Source organism: Lacerta agilis, chromosome 1 (assembly GCF_009819535.1).
Source record: "Lacerta agilis isolate rLacAgi1 chromosome 1, rLacAgi1.pri, whole genome shotgun sequence".
NCBI classification, from domain to species: Eukaryota; Metazoa; Chordata; class Lepidosauria; order Squamata; family Lacertidae; genus Lacerta; species Lacerta agilis.
The window spans coordinates 66,034,962-66,052,884 of record NC_046312.1 but is presented as its reverse complement, the minus strand read 5'-3'; the positions used below and the strand labels follow the sequence as shown (position 1 = coordinate 66,052,884).

The 17,923-nt window shown below is 39.2% G+C and overlaps 1 protein-coding gene across 1 annotated transcript in view; it reads right to left on the bottom strand.

Annotated features, from left to right (window-relative positions):
* GALNT18 (polypeptide N-acetylgalactosaminyltransferase 18) overlaps positions 1-17,923 on the bottom strand; it is a 258,779-nt gene that overhangs the window by 118,644 nt on the left and 122,212 nt on the right. The window contains exon 2 of the mRNA XM_033152496.1: positions 1,902-2,094. Within this exon, the coding sequence (XP_033008387.1) occupies positions 1,902-2,094 (193 nt within the window). The remainder of the gene's footprint in view (positions 1-1,901; positions 2,095-17,923) is intronic.

The following is a 17,923-nucleotide window of genomic DNA, read 5'->3' as shown; positions in this document are numbered from 1 at the left end:
AAATTTATATGACTATGAAAACTGCAGCCAACTTTTTCTTTAAAATCCCAACTGTAATAATTTGTTCTTAGCTGCAATAATGTTGAGTCTCTCTCTCACACACTTTTAAAATTTTATACTTAAAGCTATAAAAAATTAAAATGGAATCCTTGGGGAGCATAATTTCATAAGGAAAATAGAAAGAGACAGGCTGATATTCTGGCAGAACTGTCTTGTTAACTCTAGAAACTTTTCCCTAAATTAATTTACAGTTTAAACAAGGAGGCAGATTATTCATAATTTTGCTGTTAGATTGAAATTAGAAGATTGTTTCAGATATACTGATTTGTCTTTGCATCCAATCCAACACACACAGAGAGAGGGTTCTGTATTGCTTTGAGATCTGACACACAAACACCACTTGCCCAGCATGGCTGTTGAATAAAGCAATGTTCCTTTCCATAAATAAGGTTCACGGTCATTTGACAGAAGCATTTGATATACTGGATCCTTAAACTGCTATGATGAACAGGTTTTTACAGTGAAAAGCAGTCACATTTATAGTTGTTATCCATATAATAGTTTTGAACTTATACATAGAATGGATATGAATAAAAAGGGTTCTAGCTTCTGGTCAAAAATAAAAGTGGCATTATTAACTTTTAAATCTCTGAATAGCTTCTTTTTGGAATATTTGAGAGAAGTGCCCCCATTACTTATTCTTATAAACAGAGATCAAGAGAAAATTGCTTTTCTGGGGCCAGGGGGACACTCCATTTATATAATTCCCCTCACAGGAAAGAAGATCTGCTACTCTGGCCCATAGGAGAAATGTAGAAAAGCACTCTACTTTGGTTTGCAAGTATGAGAGATAGTGATGGTATCTTCAGAAGGAGTCATGAGAACTGCAAGGGCACATTGTCTGAATTCCACAGAATTCACTCAATATTGATACTGACTGTTCTACAGTCTTCTTACAAAACTAAACATAGCATACTGTTAGAGGAAAGCAAATACCGGTACATTTCCTTCTCCTAAGTTTCTAGTTAATGTATGTGTTGCTTTAAACCACACAAAGGCACTGTTTATCTATTAACATAGCCAGCACTTGTTTGCAAACTTCTCTGTCTAAGTTAACTCCAACCTAAAAGCTGGGTCATTTTGTTTGTTGTTCTTTACAGACAAAATTTCTGCTTTTTATTTCTTATCTCTACTCATCCTATAAATACTGTATATTCTGGCGTATAAGACTACTTTTTAATCCAGGAAAATCTCGTCAAAAGTTGGGGGTCGTCTTATACACCGGGTGGAGAATCTGCAGTCGGGTATATCTCAAACTCTATATTTTAACTGGAAAAGTTGGGGGTCGTCTTATGCACCCAGTCGTCTTATACACCGGAAAATACAGTACCGGTAGTCCCTGCATGAATAAAGCCTTTGAACTCCAGAAACTGATTACTTCAATATAATTCATCCAAGCTGCAAAGTCTGATAACACATACATACCCCAAAGTGCTTTTTCTGATCTTTAATATTATTGCAACACACCAAGTATTACTTGCTAAGTGTTTACTTCTTCATTTCTCTCCCATCTGGAGTGTTTTAAAAATGAAGTTCCATGTGGTGTTGATTTAATTATGTGAAATATCTCTTCCTTTATGGACAATTATTGGGATAAGAACTCTGAAGACCATGGGCATGACTTAGCCAACATTAAACCACTTGAATTTTTCTTGATGGAAGATATTTAAGTGCATTCTTAATTCATCTGTTAAAATCTATTGTTCTTGAAAGTGCTTGATCTGGGCCAGATTATATCTTTTTATTTAATACATTTCAAGTTTTCAAAAATTGACTAATTTACAATTTAAAAAATGTTCCGAAGACAACATGCATGATGTCCACCAGAAGGTATTCCTTACCCATTGGGTCTAAAGTCAGGCAATGGTCTATCCAAGGGGAGACGATCACTCAGGTAAGCATTGTAGCCATAATACTGGAATTGTTTAAGGGCAATACGTCTGTTCTCGGGGCTCAGATCCTGACCCCAGTGAGCAAAGAGTGATGAATCAGTGAAAGCCTCTGCGGGATTTTCTTCTGGTTTCAGAGGTGCTTCTGTAAAACAATAATATATATTATTTTTTTAACAACAACAACAACAATGCAATTTAGAACTTTTATTTATACAAGGTAATATTCAGGTTTGGGGCAAACTTATAAGTTTTCACAATGCTACTGTAATATTTCACAAGATCAAGCCTGGTTGGCATCCGTCTGTCCCAGGAGACAATGGAGGAGTGTGTCTTTTGGGCTGATGTCAATCTGTTGGCAAGCCAGACTCTGCTAAACACAAGCCTGGCCCAGGCTGGCTGTATAAAAGCTTTCATCAACAGGTAGCAACCATTCAATGAGCCCAATATCTTTACTCCAGAAAGATATGTATCTAACTACACAAAGTCAATCTGCTATCTGATCAGTCTTTAACAATAGCCAAATTCTGGCACAGGTGGTCCAAAACACTGCCAGGTTTAGCATGTGGCCTGATTATTCAGTGTGCAAAGCATTGGAACTTCAATCCTAAAAAACTGAACAATCGCAAACGCCTGCAAAGCTGGCACCCATGTTTTCACACTGCAGATCTATTGGCACTTTTAGCTTTTACTGATTCAGTGGGTTCTAAATGTTGTTGTGAAATATTGTTTATTTAAATTAATTTTCATGACTTTTAAAAACGATGTTTGTAGCTCGCCTTGAAAATGTTAGACTGAAAGTTGTAACATTTAAATGAAGCAGTCCATATATTGTGTAATAAGCAGTTAATAAGATGTTTTACTTGTGCCTTTATTTTAATTTTATTTACTTTACACAGGGCCATAGCTAGGGGGTGGTGAGGTGAGCTCCCACCAGGGGCGCACGCAGTGCCCCCCCCGCAAAAGTGGCTTAAAAATATGCCCATAAATGTAAACATTGATTATTACCTCATAAGAAATGGTTTTAAATAGAGGGTGAATTGAATGGCGGGGGTGAGAGGCAGAAATAAGAGCTAATTTGTCCGTGGCTAGGGGGCACAATCTGGTTGGTTCTGCCAGGGGCGCAAGATCACCTAGCTATGGCTCTGGTAGTACATATAGTAAGTGTAAACTCAATCCCTGCTAAGACAGTGTTACTTGTACATCAAAGTGGAAGATATTTACAAAAACATTTCATAAATCAGTAGCCACCCCCAAAACACCTAGAATCAATATCTGGCAATCTGAGAATGAAACCCCACCTCATTTTATTCATATCACAAAGTGAATAAGGATATTAGATACTAAAAGTGAACAGTTATCTTTCTTGAGCTAACCAGTAAGAAAACATAATAAAGTATTCAGACACATCTATCTTAGCTGAAGCCTTTGTATTTTAGGGATATCTATCAACTTGCAATAAATATTAGGCACTATGGTGCCTATCACTCTGATGAAACAAAAAAGGGAAGCCAAATGGATAATATTATCTGGCAAGTAATAACACAGGCATAGGCACACTCAGCCCTCCAGATGTTTTGGGACTACAACTCCCATCATCCCTAGCTAATGGGACCAGTGGTCAGGGATGATGGGAATTGCAGTCCCAAAACATCTGGAGGGCCGAGTGTGCCTATACCTGTAATAATAGGTACAATGTCAGTTTCTCTCTGCAGCTTTCCCCGGTATGTAAATTCTGACCAAAGACCTATGACTGGGCAGAAGCCATAATAATAATAATAATAATAATAATAATAATAATAATAATAATAATTTATTTATATCCCACTCATCTGGCTGGGTTTCCCCAGCCACTCTGGATGGGTTCCAACAAAGATTAAAATACAATAGTCCGTCAGACATTAAAAGCTTCCCTAAACAGGGCTTCCTTCAGATGTCTTCTAAAAGTCTGGTAGTTGTTTTTTCCTTTGACATCTGGTGGGACGGCGTTCCACAGGGCAGGTGCCACTACCAAGAAGGCCCTCTGCCTGGTACCATGTTACTTCGCTTCTCGCAGTGAGGCAACCGCCAGAAGGGACATTAATGGGGGTGGGGACATTAATATAGCATATTATTCCAAATATAGAACAATATATGGGACGGGTACAGGCTCTATGAATAGAAACCCAGCACGTGCTACAGTTCAAAGATCTGTGCTCCCAAAAATACATTACTTCCCTCCAATACTCACAATGGTGTACTTTCAGTCAGATTGGCTTGTGTTGCTTTAAAAGGAAAAAGAAGGGGAAATGTGTTCCCCTGCCCTCTGTGTGTGAGTAACCAAAAATGGCTGGTATATTCAGAAAACAAAGAGGTTTTTGAAATGCAAAAGCTGCTAGACAGCGTGTCAGGTCATGGATAATCAATGAGACGTTATTCAGATGCAACACTTTACTGTGACTTGACATTTCACAAGTCGAGCCCTTCCTCATAATTTATTACAAGAACCTCCAAGACCTAGAATGGTATTTGACATAATATAATATAGTTTAGCATCCTGCAAGCAGCTTCTCTGGGTGTAAAATACAAAAATATGGAGAAATATTTCCATAAAATAAATGCATCTCCCCGGCTGTACAGATTCAGAACAGTACACAGGATGAAGCTTAAAGTCTGTAAACTGAATCTCACACACAGTGATCTTCCCCCACATACACAGGCACTTGGCATGTTTTTAATCTGGACCATTTAAATTCTTTATAATCCACAACTTGGTTGTACTGCAGGGAGGGAAACAGCACAAGTGTCTTAGTGTCAGTGTTACCGGTAATTCTTGGCTAGGAGTGAATTTCTTGTGCCAATGCAAGAAAACAGCCTGGTTCACACATAATGATAAGTCTCTGTTTATTAAACAATGGTTTATTAAACCATGGCTCACTATGATATCCAAATCCTGCTCAGTGGCTTAGCTATCATTTGCTTATTGCCAACAAACTATAATCTGAAGCCATGTATTGTTAATGGCTTGCTTTGTTTTATCTATGGTTTGGTGTCACATGTGAACCCAGCACTTTTCCTTAATCATGGTTAGTTTGGCCACCACATCCCGAATATTCATCGAGTTACCAAGGCACATGACAAGAGTAGCTGGAAAACTAAATAAATGTTTTAAAAAGAGAGAGTCATGTTTTGTTTAATTGTCTGTGGAACAGCTTGTGGTTTGTTATATACCACGTCCTTAGCATGATGCACAAACCAGGCCAATGACTCATCTCACACCGACACAGGGACTTAAATGCCCAGTCATATAAGCCACAGTTTGTGGCTTTGCCCAATCACTTGCCAATGCAAAAAACTAATTATAATTAAGTACCAACATTCCTATCAAAGCTACAAAATATAATGTGGTTGGGATATAGTGCTTACTGACCAGTTCTGTAGCATGTCTTAGGCGTACAGGACACACACACACACACACACACACACACACACAAAACATACACATTAATTTATGGAAGTTCCTAGAAAATACAAAACAAGCAGCTAGTTAAGTCACAGCCATACATTCAGATGCATATGCCAACCATAGCTCTTTATTAATGCAGTTCCACACAATGTACTCTAGAATTTTTTTTGTAGATTCTTTTGATTGCTGTCTCTGGAGACTGACTGAGCCACACAACAACTCCTACACTATCACCCATAGGCCCAAAAGGCAGCTTCAGCAGGCAAGATAAAAATATATATGAGGAAAACAGCTTATGTAATGACACTCTCTACCATCCGGGATCATAACTCCTGACTTATGTCAAGAAGCTTGTCCTTTTATCTTTATTTTTAACATAAATTGAGAAGATTAAGCTGTTGGCTTCTTCTGCAATGCCTTTCTTCCTCCATCCCCCACCACAATTCTGACAAGAGACTAATGAAAGACTGGTAGCTTGCACTGGCTTTCAGTCACCTAAATATGTAGCACTTCTTAATCTGTCAAGGCACTTTGCTTCTGCTAAATCCTGGGATCAGCTCCATTTCACTTCGGGGACGAAAATCATGCCAAACCCTCATTTCAGATGAGAAACATGACCTTGACAAGCCTATTAAAAACAACTGAATATAACAATGTGGAGCACCATTACTTAAAGTAGTGCCTGGCTAATTTGAAGAGGGCATATATCTCATTTTCTCCCAACATGTGTTACAAGGCAGAATAGCAGCGTTCCCCAGCCTGGCACCCTCCAGATGTTTTGAAATGCAACATTGGCCATGTTGGCTGGGGCTGATGGGAGTTGTAGTCCCAAAAAATCTGAAGAGCATCAGGCTAGGAAATTCTGAAATATAGATGTAAGATACATACACTAATATACAAAGTAGAGATTCCATGTTCACAGTTTTCTTGGTTTATTCTTTCAGAGCCTTGCCAGGTTTGAGAAAAATATTGATTAACTTGCTTGAGTTTAATGTAGTCTGGGTTCATGTTTTATATTCTATCTATATTCAAGTGCCTGTTCCTTCCAGTTATTCCTGCACTAGGCTGCATCTTTTGTACTGCACATGTGAGGTGTGTGCTTCTTAAGAAAATCTAAAGATATATGGCTTGGTTTCCATTATCACTCCCCCCAAGCCCTCCTCCCCTTTCATCTTCGTTGAGAATTGCACATTCGTAAGTTTCAATCTCACCTATGGTTTTCTATGCATTAGAATTTCATGTGTTATTTTTTTCATCACAGGGAATGCTTGGACTTTGAATCTGTGAATATAATATACAGAGTATATAGAGTACTGTATAATAATCAACAGTCTTTAACTTCACCCCTTGACCCTGGGAGATATCACATAAACATGACAGTCCAAAGATCCAATTTGCTAACATTTTTTAAGCATATTTTGTTGAAGGGGAAAGCCTGATTTTTGTTTTCGGCTTAACACCATACTGCCCTGAATGTGTACCAAACATCCACATAGATAATTCAGGTCAGATCTTCTTTCTGATACCCTGAATTCTAGGTGAAATTGTGTCAGTAACAGGAGGTTACTGTGTTCAGTCAGAACTTACTTGTACAACAGTACTACAGGAATTACTGGGCTCAGTCCTTAGCTAACAGTGTAGTTTAGTGTTTGGTGGAGACTGTGCCCCCATAGAATTTCCACTCCTCTCTCCAGCACCACTTGCCAAAAGACCACGGCATAAGGTCAGCAAATAGAACGGATATTGAAATGTTGGATTCTTCTTAAGTTTAAGACTCAGAGCCATTTGTTCCTACTTTGCTTGTTGCTTTCTGTTCCACTGCCTCTTAGAAGTAATAAGCTGGGGGAGGTGGTCAAGACAGCTGACAAAATATGCAAGAAGGAAAACAGCAGCAACAGCAATATATAATCTCATCTTTTACACAGCTGCCAATCTTCTCCTGTTCTCTATCCCTAGTTCTAGCCTTGGGAGGGACTTCCCCTGATCTTGTTGTCCCTTGGATTCAGCTAGTTTTCCCTAATTGATCTCAGAAACACATCAAGGAACTACTTCAACTGCTGGTTCTATGTGACTGACTTTGCAGAATGCAGAAAACTGCCTTATATTGAATGAGGCCTTTGGTTCATCAATGTATATGGTGATTTGCAGCATAGCAGCTGTCTAGGATTTCAGATAGCAGTCCCTCCTATCTCTGCCTGGAGATGATAGGAATTGAACCAGGAACTTTCTGCAGATAAGGCAGATGCTCTACCACTAAGCCATGGCCCTTCCCTATACATGACTCAATACACTTCAGAGCTCCTTTGATGCCTTGCCACAACAGAGGTTCACAAAGACCAAGCATCACTGCCACATACACAAATATGCATGCTGCCCTGATGATTTTATTTCCTTCTCCTTCCTCTCATTCCAGCAGAACAACTCCTTAACAAAGTATTTAACCATATGCATAAAGTTTAAAGACATGATTAGTCAACAGAATTAACCTCCCGAAGACTTCAAATTAGGCATGTGCTTAAACATCCTGCTGAATTACCAACTCCAGGAAAAAAACAAACCAAGGTATTCATGCATATCGATTGCTGCTGTTTCTGCGAGGGAAGAGAAAAGCAGCTTAAGCTGACAGGCTGATGATGACTGCCAACCACAACACAGGCAAGATACGCAGCTCTTTGAGAGCTGTGCTTGCTTTATTCAGCACTCCATTTAGTATCAATGAGCACATTTACCTGGAAAAAAGCTCCTTTCCAGTTAACACTACAAGGGTCAGAACTCAAATTCTTAGTCACAAACAAACTGATCTACAAGAATGTGTATGTAACATAAGCTCGTCCTCTGCTATCAGTCCTTGATCTCAGGGAACTTGCATTTGACATCCAAAAGAAGATGCTGTTCTGAATATGCGGCTTAGGACCCTCATACCTAAGGGACCGCCTCTCCTGGTATGTCCCGGGTAGGACCTTAAGGTCCTCAAATAATAATTTGTTGGAGGTCCCGAGCCACAAGGATGCTAGGTTGGCTTCAACTAGGGCCAGGGCCTTCTCAGTACTGGCCCCGACTTGGTGGAACAGTCTGGCACAAGAGACCAGGGCCCTGCGGGATTTGGCATCTTTCCGCAGGGCCTGCAAGACGGAGCTGTTCCACCTAGCCTTTGGGTTGGTTTCAGTTTAACCCTGATGTTTCGTTCTTTTGGTGTGATTAGTGGGCTACTTAAAAATGAGGATGCAGTTTAGATTTAATTTTAAATTGTATTTTAATCTGTATTTTAATGAATTGTTTTATGTTTTTGTTGTGAATTTATTGGTGTTCACCGCCCTGAGCCCGGTTTGGCGGGGAAGGGCGGGGTATAAATAAATAAATTATTATTATTATTTTTATTATTATTATTATTATAGGTTAGTATAGCATTTAAAATTGAGGGGAGAACACAGGGATGTACATGCATGAGTGGAACAATTTCCACTTGCACAATGGGACTTTACTTTCTACTCCTCTCCCCACCCCTTGACCCTCTCCATGAGCCCTTTAAATCTTCTCCAAAGGGTAAGAGGACCCTACACATAATAGATTTTGTTGGGTGTGCAGGGGACTAGTGGAAGTTGAAGATCCACTACATGAACAGAAGTCCAGCTCACAGCATGTTGGATTCCAGTCGTATGCCTCAGTTGGCATAAATATGAGAGAGTACAGCCCGATACAGGATAGGCTCCATACAAACCTGCCCTTACCCATCCCAGTTTCTTTTTCTTTTTCTTTATTTATTTTAATTTTGACAAAGTAATAATCATAAATAAGAATCTCTACTGAATGGAACCGCATTTTTGTACTTCTGCATATGTCACAGTCAGAGACCTCAATTAAATTAACCCCATATGTTGAAAGATACCGGTATATGTTGGTCATATGCCACATTTTTCTTTTTAACATCAATTTTCTCTCTCGTTTCTTTTCTTTGAGAATCTAGTAACATTTACTAGTGGCTTCTCCTTGTCTTTCTGCACACTCCCTTTTCAACAAATTCCAAGCAGCGACATTCCACTGAATGAGCACCAGAGGAATAGCCTTTAAAGTCTACAAGTAAGTGTGAGCCAATTGTAAATTTAGAAAATGACATTTCAAATGTTGCCCAGCTAGACTGATTCCTTCTATCCCACTGCTGACATTTATAAAAAGAAACTGTGTTAATTTGAAGCTGTACAACACAGTCTCTGAAGATTCATATATCTTTCTTGTTATTGTTTTCAAAATGGAAGGTGGTTTACTAATGTAAGCACTGCTGTGAACATTTTGTACAAGTGGCACAGCAATTCCCATTACTGTACAGCTGCTTGCCCAGGGTGTGTTTCTTACTTCCCCCCCCCCAAAAAAAAAACCTCACAGGATGAGGATGATGACAAGAATAAAGAAGCTTAACAGATTGATGGTATTTGAGCACAGCAGTTGTGAACAGCACTGCCAGACCTATGGTATTAAAATAGTGCAGGGAAGGCTAATATATCCAGTCCAAAATGTACTAATTTTAAAAGTATTTTATACTTGCAGTTTTCATAGCTTCACTGTGACTGCTTTTGGATGGTGTGTTACTTTAAGAATATTGCTGGAAGCACCTCAAATGTGCACTTGACTTCACAGTGGGAATTATCACGTATACCAAAAGCTGCAGCCCTTTGGCATAGAAAATGCTTGTGCAAACCCAGTCTTACACACTCACATCTCTTTGAAAAAGACATCTTGTCTCATGCAGTCTTCAATGAGTGACAACAATCATGCAGCAAATTGATCTGGCTGTCATTAATTCCCCCACTTTCTGTGAACAGACTGCAATGTACAACTATGATACTCATAGTTTATTGCTTATAAAAAGGTAAAGGTAAAGGGAACCCTGACCATTAGGTCCAGTCGTGTCCGACTCTGGGGTTGCGGTGCTCATCTCGCGTTACTGGCCGAGGGAGCCGGCGTACAGCTTCCGGGTCATGTGGCCAGCATGACAAAGCCGCTTCTGGCGAACCACAGCAGCGCATGGATAGTTACTCATTGCTTATACACAATAAAGTCCTCCAAGACTAGAAGACACTCAGACTGCAAATTCCCACCTAACTATTCCAGGGACAATGAGGCCTGATGGACAACCAGGAGGATAGCAACACAAACACATGGCTATAGTTGATGCTTCAGCCATTTATTCATGCAAATCTATGCAAATCCTATTTTTTCTTGTTAATAAAGTACACAAAAGCAAAGCAAGGTGCTAAATAATGTCCTGACAAAATATATGAAACACCTCTCCATTATGGCCACTGTACAACTGAGCATACAATACCCTTTGTAAAGCATCTGTTATATTTCTAATTTGTTTTAGTTTGAACCCAATTGGACATTGGGCCCTTACATACCCCTAACCATCACACTAGCTAATCAGAAGTACATGTTTATGCCTATGTGCCTGCCATTACTGCCCATACAGTTCCCAAATGAGATATCTGGTCAAAAGCTTCAGGGAGAATCAACAGTTTCATTCTCTTTTATGAGCCAAAATTTTCTCCCAATTAGCTCTGTTTTAAAAGAAGATCAAATTGTATCAGATGTTAGATGTGCCAGTGAAACTTGCATTAAAGGGGTTGATTTGCATTTACCTAGCATTGTAGAACTAATTCTCTTTTGGTAGCTCCAATTTTCCATGACTAATTTGTAGTTTCTTAGTAAACTAGACCCAAGGTTGTTATTTTGGAATGTGAGCTGGAATCTTCAAATCAGCAGATGGGCTGGGATTCTACTCTCAATTTTCTGCACAGTGCCCAGGTAATACGCTTCAGGTGATGAGAGGATTTCTGTCTGCTGTAGCCGGTATAGTGCTGATGGGTCCAGAATTTGTATTCATTGCAACAGTTTTCTCTAAAAGAACAAATCCTAAATGCTGATTCCTAAAATAAAGTCAATGGATTTTATATGAAGGTAACCCTTTCATTAACCTTGAGAAAAGAGTCCACATTCTTTACTGCATATTTGAGGAAGCTTCTGTTATTTTCTGAAGTTAGAAACAGTTAACACAGAAGTAAAACACCACACTGAGGTACAGAGACAATTAATTTTCTGTGATCTTCTCTCCAAACATCTTGACTGTAAGCTGATGTGGCATTCTTCACCCACAAAACATAGCAGAGAAGAGCATAACTATTTTCTCTAGGAAATATCCAAGAAAGAAGTGTGTGCGTGTGCATGGATGGGAGTATTTTCTGATAAAACTCCCATGAAAAGCAGCATGCAAACAAGTCCTCAGTTTCTTAAAGGAGCTGTAGATATAATTTTAAAAAAAAAACATTGAAAAAAAAGCTCATAACCTCACAAAGCTATTGGTTGTGTGCTTTAACACATAAAATTAACAGTGCCTCTGTTAGTAATTTTTCTCTGCAATTTTTCTTATTTATTTGCTTAAACTGCACAGGGTATCACTTTACTCTGTGTCTATTACATTGACTAGATTGGTTCATCATGTTGATGTGTTCTTCATTACTTCTCCATAATAAGAAACAGTATTTCACTTTGAATATTCATCATATGGAAACAATCTCCTTAAATATTATAAATGCTCTTGCTAAAATGATTGACTGCAATGAGGCCTTGAAATAAAGCTGTAAGAGAGGAACTGTGTGTGTGTGTGTGTGTGTGTGTGTAATGCACAGCAGAAGGACCAGTAATGAGAGCTAGGAATTATGGGTAATGTTGATAAGCGAGAGTAATTAGATAAAATCATAGGGTAAAATTATTTTCTGATGGGCTCCTAGGCCCATAAATACCATAGTCATAGTTGCATTGCCACCTTCAGATTTCTATCTCCCTTCCGCTTCTTGCCTCATAGAACAATGGCAATGGCATGAATACAAGGTTTTCCACATTAAGAGGGAGGGAAGAAGAAAATTTGGTTTCCTTCAAAAATGGCTCCTCTAGTTTTGTAATAGAGTATTAGGGCACCTCTTCTCTCATCCAGAAAACTCACTTTTATTCCATCAGAGGAAGTGTCACAATTAAATTTTTAATAATAAAAGGATGGAGCCAAATGTGTTCTTGTTTAATTCCTTTGGATCAAAAGCAGTAATTTTGGGAAGCATTCGTTATTGCCTTCTGAAATCTTTGACAGTAAGGAAACAAAAATGCCATTTCTGCATACAAAAAAGGAAGAGAAAACAATGCAACTTTTTTTCAATATTTACCTAGATTATGAGTTACCTACTTTATAATTCTGTACTTATCTCTTCCTGGACTCTTGAAAAGTTACAGCAAGAACAAAAGCCATCACTGAATGTGTCACAGTCAATCAAGGAAGAAAAAAGGGTTTCATTGAAACTTGTGCCAAATGCACAGATCTAACAAGTGCTATAGTTTCTTATGGTTTTTTTTTTTTACCAAGCATACAAATATATTAAAATTCATTAAGGAAAATGAAAAAGACATGACTGTATGTGTACAGTTACTTATAGCACAATGTGGATATGGAAGTAAGTCCCACTGTCTTCAGGAGGGTTTGCTACCAGGTATGTGGGTACAGAGTTGTAGCCCTACTGTTTCAGAATAATGCTAATACCAAAAATCCTGTCTGTCATTGGAATATACAGTCTATAGTTGAGTGATAAAATACATGTTTTGCATGCATGCAAAATATCTTAGGTTCAACCCCCAGCACCCAAGGTAGGGCTAAGAAATAATCCTGCCTGAACTCTGGAGAGCTGTGTACATTAGGGGTAGCCAAAATGGTGGCTTCCAGTTGTTATTGGACTCCCAACTCCTAGCAGTCCCAGCTAGTAAGACCAATACTCAGGGATGGTGGGATAAGCTGTCAAACAGCATCAGGATGGCACCATGTTGGTGACCCTGGTTGAAGACAATACTAAGCTAGATGGACCAATGGTCTGACTTGGGATGGATAACCTCCTTTTGTATCATTACCACAGACAGTTCAGCCCATACTGGGAAGCGGTTGTTTTACCAGTACAATGCTGCAGTACATAATGAAAACTGAACTGTACCAATTGTACCCATGGTCACACCATTAGAATCAATGTCACAAAGCACCTACTGATTGTGTTAACAGATCCTCACCACATGCTTTACACTAGCAGACCATTTCAGTATGTGGCTTTCCTGATGTGTGGCGGTGATTCTCCACAAGATTTTTTATTATTATTCAGCACTGTGGTTTTCTTTAAACAAAAAAATGTTCCAATCTCAAGCATGCTTAGACATTTTAATGGCACTTATTTCCTTGCTGATTGGGGGAAAAACTGGTCTGGCCTGCTCTTGTGCCTTTAACAGCAATTCGATCTGCAGAAATGGGCAACTGAAACTATTTACAGCACAGTTGGCAAGATTGTTTGTAGATGAATGAGGTAATGTGAGGCAAAGGTTGAAAGCAGGAGCAGCATACAAGAAAGTGACCCAGGTGTTGGCTCTGTTCTGTTGGTAGTACTTTAAGCTAATTTCAAAATTATGAAGAGGTGGCATAGAAATATCAGATATACATAGTTTGGTTAACTACCTGTTCTAAGGATTCACCCAATAATCTCCCCCCAAAAGAGTAAGTGACACATCATGAAGTCATATGAAAGGGGCATTATTTATTTATTACTTCTATGCATTTATATATTTTCATTTTAGTATGTAAACTACCAGCAAAGAAACAATGAGCCACTGAAATACTGTAGGGAGGGATGCTGCTAGGAATGTATATCGGTAAATGTGCCTCAGTCTTTTCTGGCATTCATTAATATTTTCTGTTCCAAAGCAATTCGTTAATTTTGCACAAGCCATTCTTTTGTTTTTTTATCTACTGATGTGGAAATACATGTAATTATATATATATATATATATATATATATATATATATATATATATATATATGTCATGGTGCGCAATTAACACTCCTACCTTAGCCATCAACAGTTACTTACAAATCAGTTATATTCCATATGTGTTCCCTTTCAAAGTTAGTCAACTTCTAGAGGGATGATCCTGTTAAGCGTTCTGAAACAAGAGCAACAGAGTCACCCTGTTGATACTTTGCTCTTTGTGCCCTAAATTGGGCCCAAACTAACAACATGAATTTAAATAGGGACAAATGTATGGTTCTACACTCAGGCAGGATTAACCAGCTATACCAATATAAGATGGGGGAGACCTGGTTTGCCAGTAGGAGTTTTAGTATACCACAAGCTTAACATGAGTCAGCAGTGTGATGCAGCAGCAAAAAAGCTAATGCTGTTCTAGGCTGCATCGACAGAAGTATAGTGTCCAGAGCAAGGGATGTAATAGTACCACTCTGTTCTGCCTTGGTCAGACCACACTTGGAGTACTGTGTCCACTTCCAGACACTATAATTTAAGGATGCGGTGGTACCTCAGTTCTCAAACAAAATCTGTTCCGGAAGCCCATTCAACTTCCAAAACGTTCAAAAACTGAGGCGCGGATTGCCATTGGTTGCAAGAGCTTCTCACACTTAGCGGAAGCCACATCGCATGTTCGGATTCCGAAAAACATTCGAAAATGGAAGCATTTACTTCTGGGTTTTCGGCATTCGAGAACCAAAACGTATGACAATGGAGGTGTTCGGGAACCGAGGTTCCACTGTAATGCAAAGCTGGAATGTGTGCAGAGGAGGGCAACCAAGATGATCAAGGGTCTGGAAACTAAGCCTTACAAGGTGCGCTTGAAGGAGCTGGGTATGTTTAGCCTGGAAAAGAAGAGAAAGGAGATACGATAGCCATCTTCAAATATCTTCATGGCTGTCACATGGAAGAGGGAGCATTCTTGTCTTCTGCTCTGGAGGGTAGGACCCGTACCAGTGGATTCAAGTTAGAAGACAGGAGATTCTGACACAACATCAGGAAGATGTTTCTGACAGTAAGAGCTCTCTGACAGAGGAACAGACTCATTTTGGGAGGTTGTGGACTGTCCTTGCTTGGAGGTTTTTAAGCAGGGGTTGGATGGCTATCTGTCACGGATGCTTTAGTTGAGATTCCTGCATTGCAGGGGGTTGGTCTAGAACCTCTGGCTCCCTTCCAACTCTACAATTCTATGATTGTGTGAATTATTATTATTATTACTATTATAATTTAAATTTGTATCCTGCCTATCATCTGAAAATCTCAGGGTGGTTCACAGCATATGTCTTTCTTCATTAAAGAGTAGTGCTGCTTTTAACTGTTAGAGGAAAAGATGGGGTAAGAATAAATAAATAGAAGATAAAAATAAAAATAAAAAACCAAATGTGAGTTCTTTTTCAAAAAATGAAAAATGCAATGAACTTTATACAGAAGTCTTGCTTTGTTAATGCATTCAGTGTCCGCTTGACTGTGCCTTAATCGTGTTAAGAATCAAATATCAGTATTTTCCAGCTTAGTAAACAGTCAATTTTGTCAAAAGATGTCACAGCAAATACAGAGAACCAGTATTCCAGACTTTCTGAGTCACATTAAAGAGGAGTTTGGAATAACTGTATGATTGCAGTGTATTCCCATGCTACAAAACTAAGATTTTTCAAAGCAATAACTTGCACATCAATTTTAACTAGATTAAGAAACCACTTTGGTAGAATAATATGCTGACATTCTCTATAGCTTATTTTTATTATTGTCAGAAACACACACATTTACATGCAAACTCCTTTAACAACAGCCAGAAGAACTACAAGCAAATGAAATATTGTTCAAACTCCATTCAACCAGAAAAGAAGGGATTTGTGCCCATGTGTGTGTGACACATAGCAGAGCCAATCTTGAGCATCGAGTATTCTGATGAAACAGAAAAACGGAAGCAGAAAAAAGGAAGCCCCAATTTTTAGGGGCAAATTATTTTATTTATTGACAGCACTGTTGTTACTATAACTTATTTATCAATCACCTTCTAAAACACTGTCTCAAGGCAGTTTGCACACAAGCTACTGATATGATCCATAGGGCCTCATGATCCATAGTACCAACACCTTGAATTTGCCTCTCTAGAAAATATTCAAGTAAACAAATGTATAAAAGAACCAAACAATGAACCAACATTATGAATTAAGAAAGCTAAAACTCAGTACAAAAGCAGAAGCAGACAACGCTGTTGGCGAAGCTACCCCTAGAACCCATTAGCAAGCTGTTACAGAGCCAAGTGAACTTCTACCACAGAGCATCCCTATCTCTGTTTCAGTTCCAGTTACAGGTAGGTAGCCGTGTTGGTCTGCCATAGTCAAAACAAACAAATAAATAAATAAAATAAAATAAAAAGTCCTTCCAGTTTCAGTTGTCTGACTGCTGTACTTCAGATGGTTGGGGTGAGGTACAGTTTGGGGCTCCAGCTGATCAGAGCCCCAGCTGATTATCTCAATGGTTAAGCAGATTCAAATGAATGGAGGTAGCTTTTGAGGTAATTGGACACAGCACTTTGAACTGAGCCCAGGAAAAAAAATACTTGTCATGTATATTCTGTAGCAATGGAAGCTCCACAATGATCTTCAACTGCAGCCCAAAGTAGGGCACATTACAGTAATCCAACCAGGAAGTGACATTAATGATTACGGATTACACTAGGCATGGCTCATGCATAGTGGAATCTAGTCTGAAGGGGTAAAAAAGAAGAAAAGGCTAACCCCCCCCCCCCACTTTCCACCCCCATACCATGCTGTTTGCATGGTAACCACAAGGTAAGCAAAGGAAAAATGAGGATAATACCTTTACATTCCCTCATCCAGTGGGTTTTTGTATGCAGTGCTTTGGAAGTGTCTTAAGGGAAAGTGCAGTTTCAGAAAAGGCCGAACAACAAGAGGACTCTGGCTCAACTTTGCTCACAGGTAAGGCTTACCTCTGTCTTCAGTGGCATTGAGCATAAACCAACACAGAGCTCCTGATTAATGCACGATGAAGGCTATGAGATTCCAAATGCACCAAAGCCATTAACAGCAGGTGCTACATATTGCATGTAAAGTACATACTCCTCTGTGAGCCTGAGCACTTTTTGCTATTAGAGAGAGCATTTTACATTATCATCATGAGCAGAACTTACAAATGCATTAGTCTTAATAGCGTAACCATAACCTTTCTACTTTTATTCCAATGATAGGTGTGAAGAGACACAGAATTCTTTCCTTTCTCAATTTACACCATATCGGATAGCTTCTGTTCATGCTTAAACAATTAATCCCATGGGCAGAACTGCATGATCCCAGCAAACTAAGGTACCCAACCTCTTGTTTGCCATAACACATGTGCAGTGGGAAAGGGTGCATTTGCAGAAGAGAAGTAATAGCGCTGTAGCCTGTAGCCTTGCTTACAGGCTTCTCATAGGCATCTGGTTGACCACAGGGACAACTGAATGCTGAACTAGATGGGCATTTGACCTGGTCCAGTAGGGCTCTTCTTACGGTCTTATAGCCTCCCCTTAATCAAAAAAATCATTCAGCCACTATTTCTGCCCTATGGTCCCTTCCCCTGAACAATTTCAGCTGGTGTAGAATTCAGCAGCCAGGTTGCTCACCGGGGCAAGACAGCTTGAGCAAATA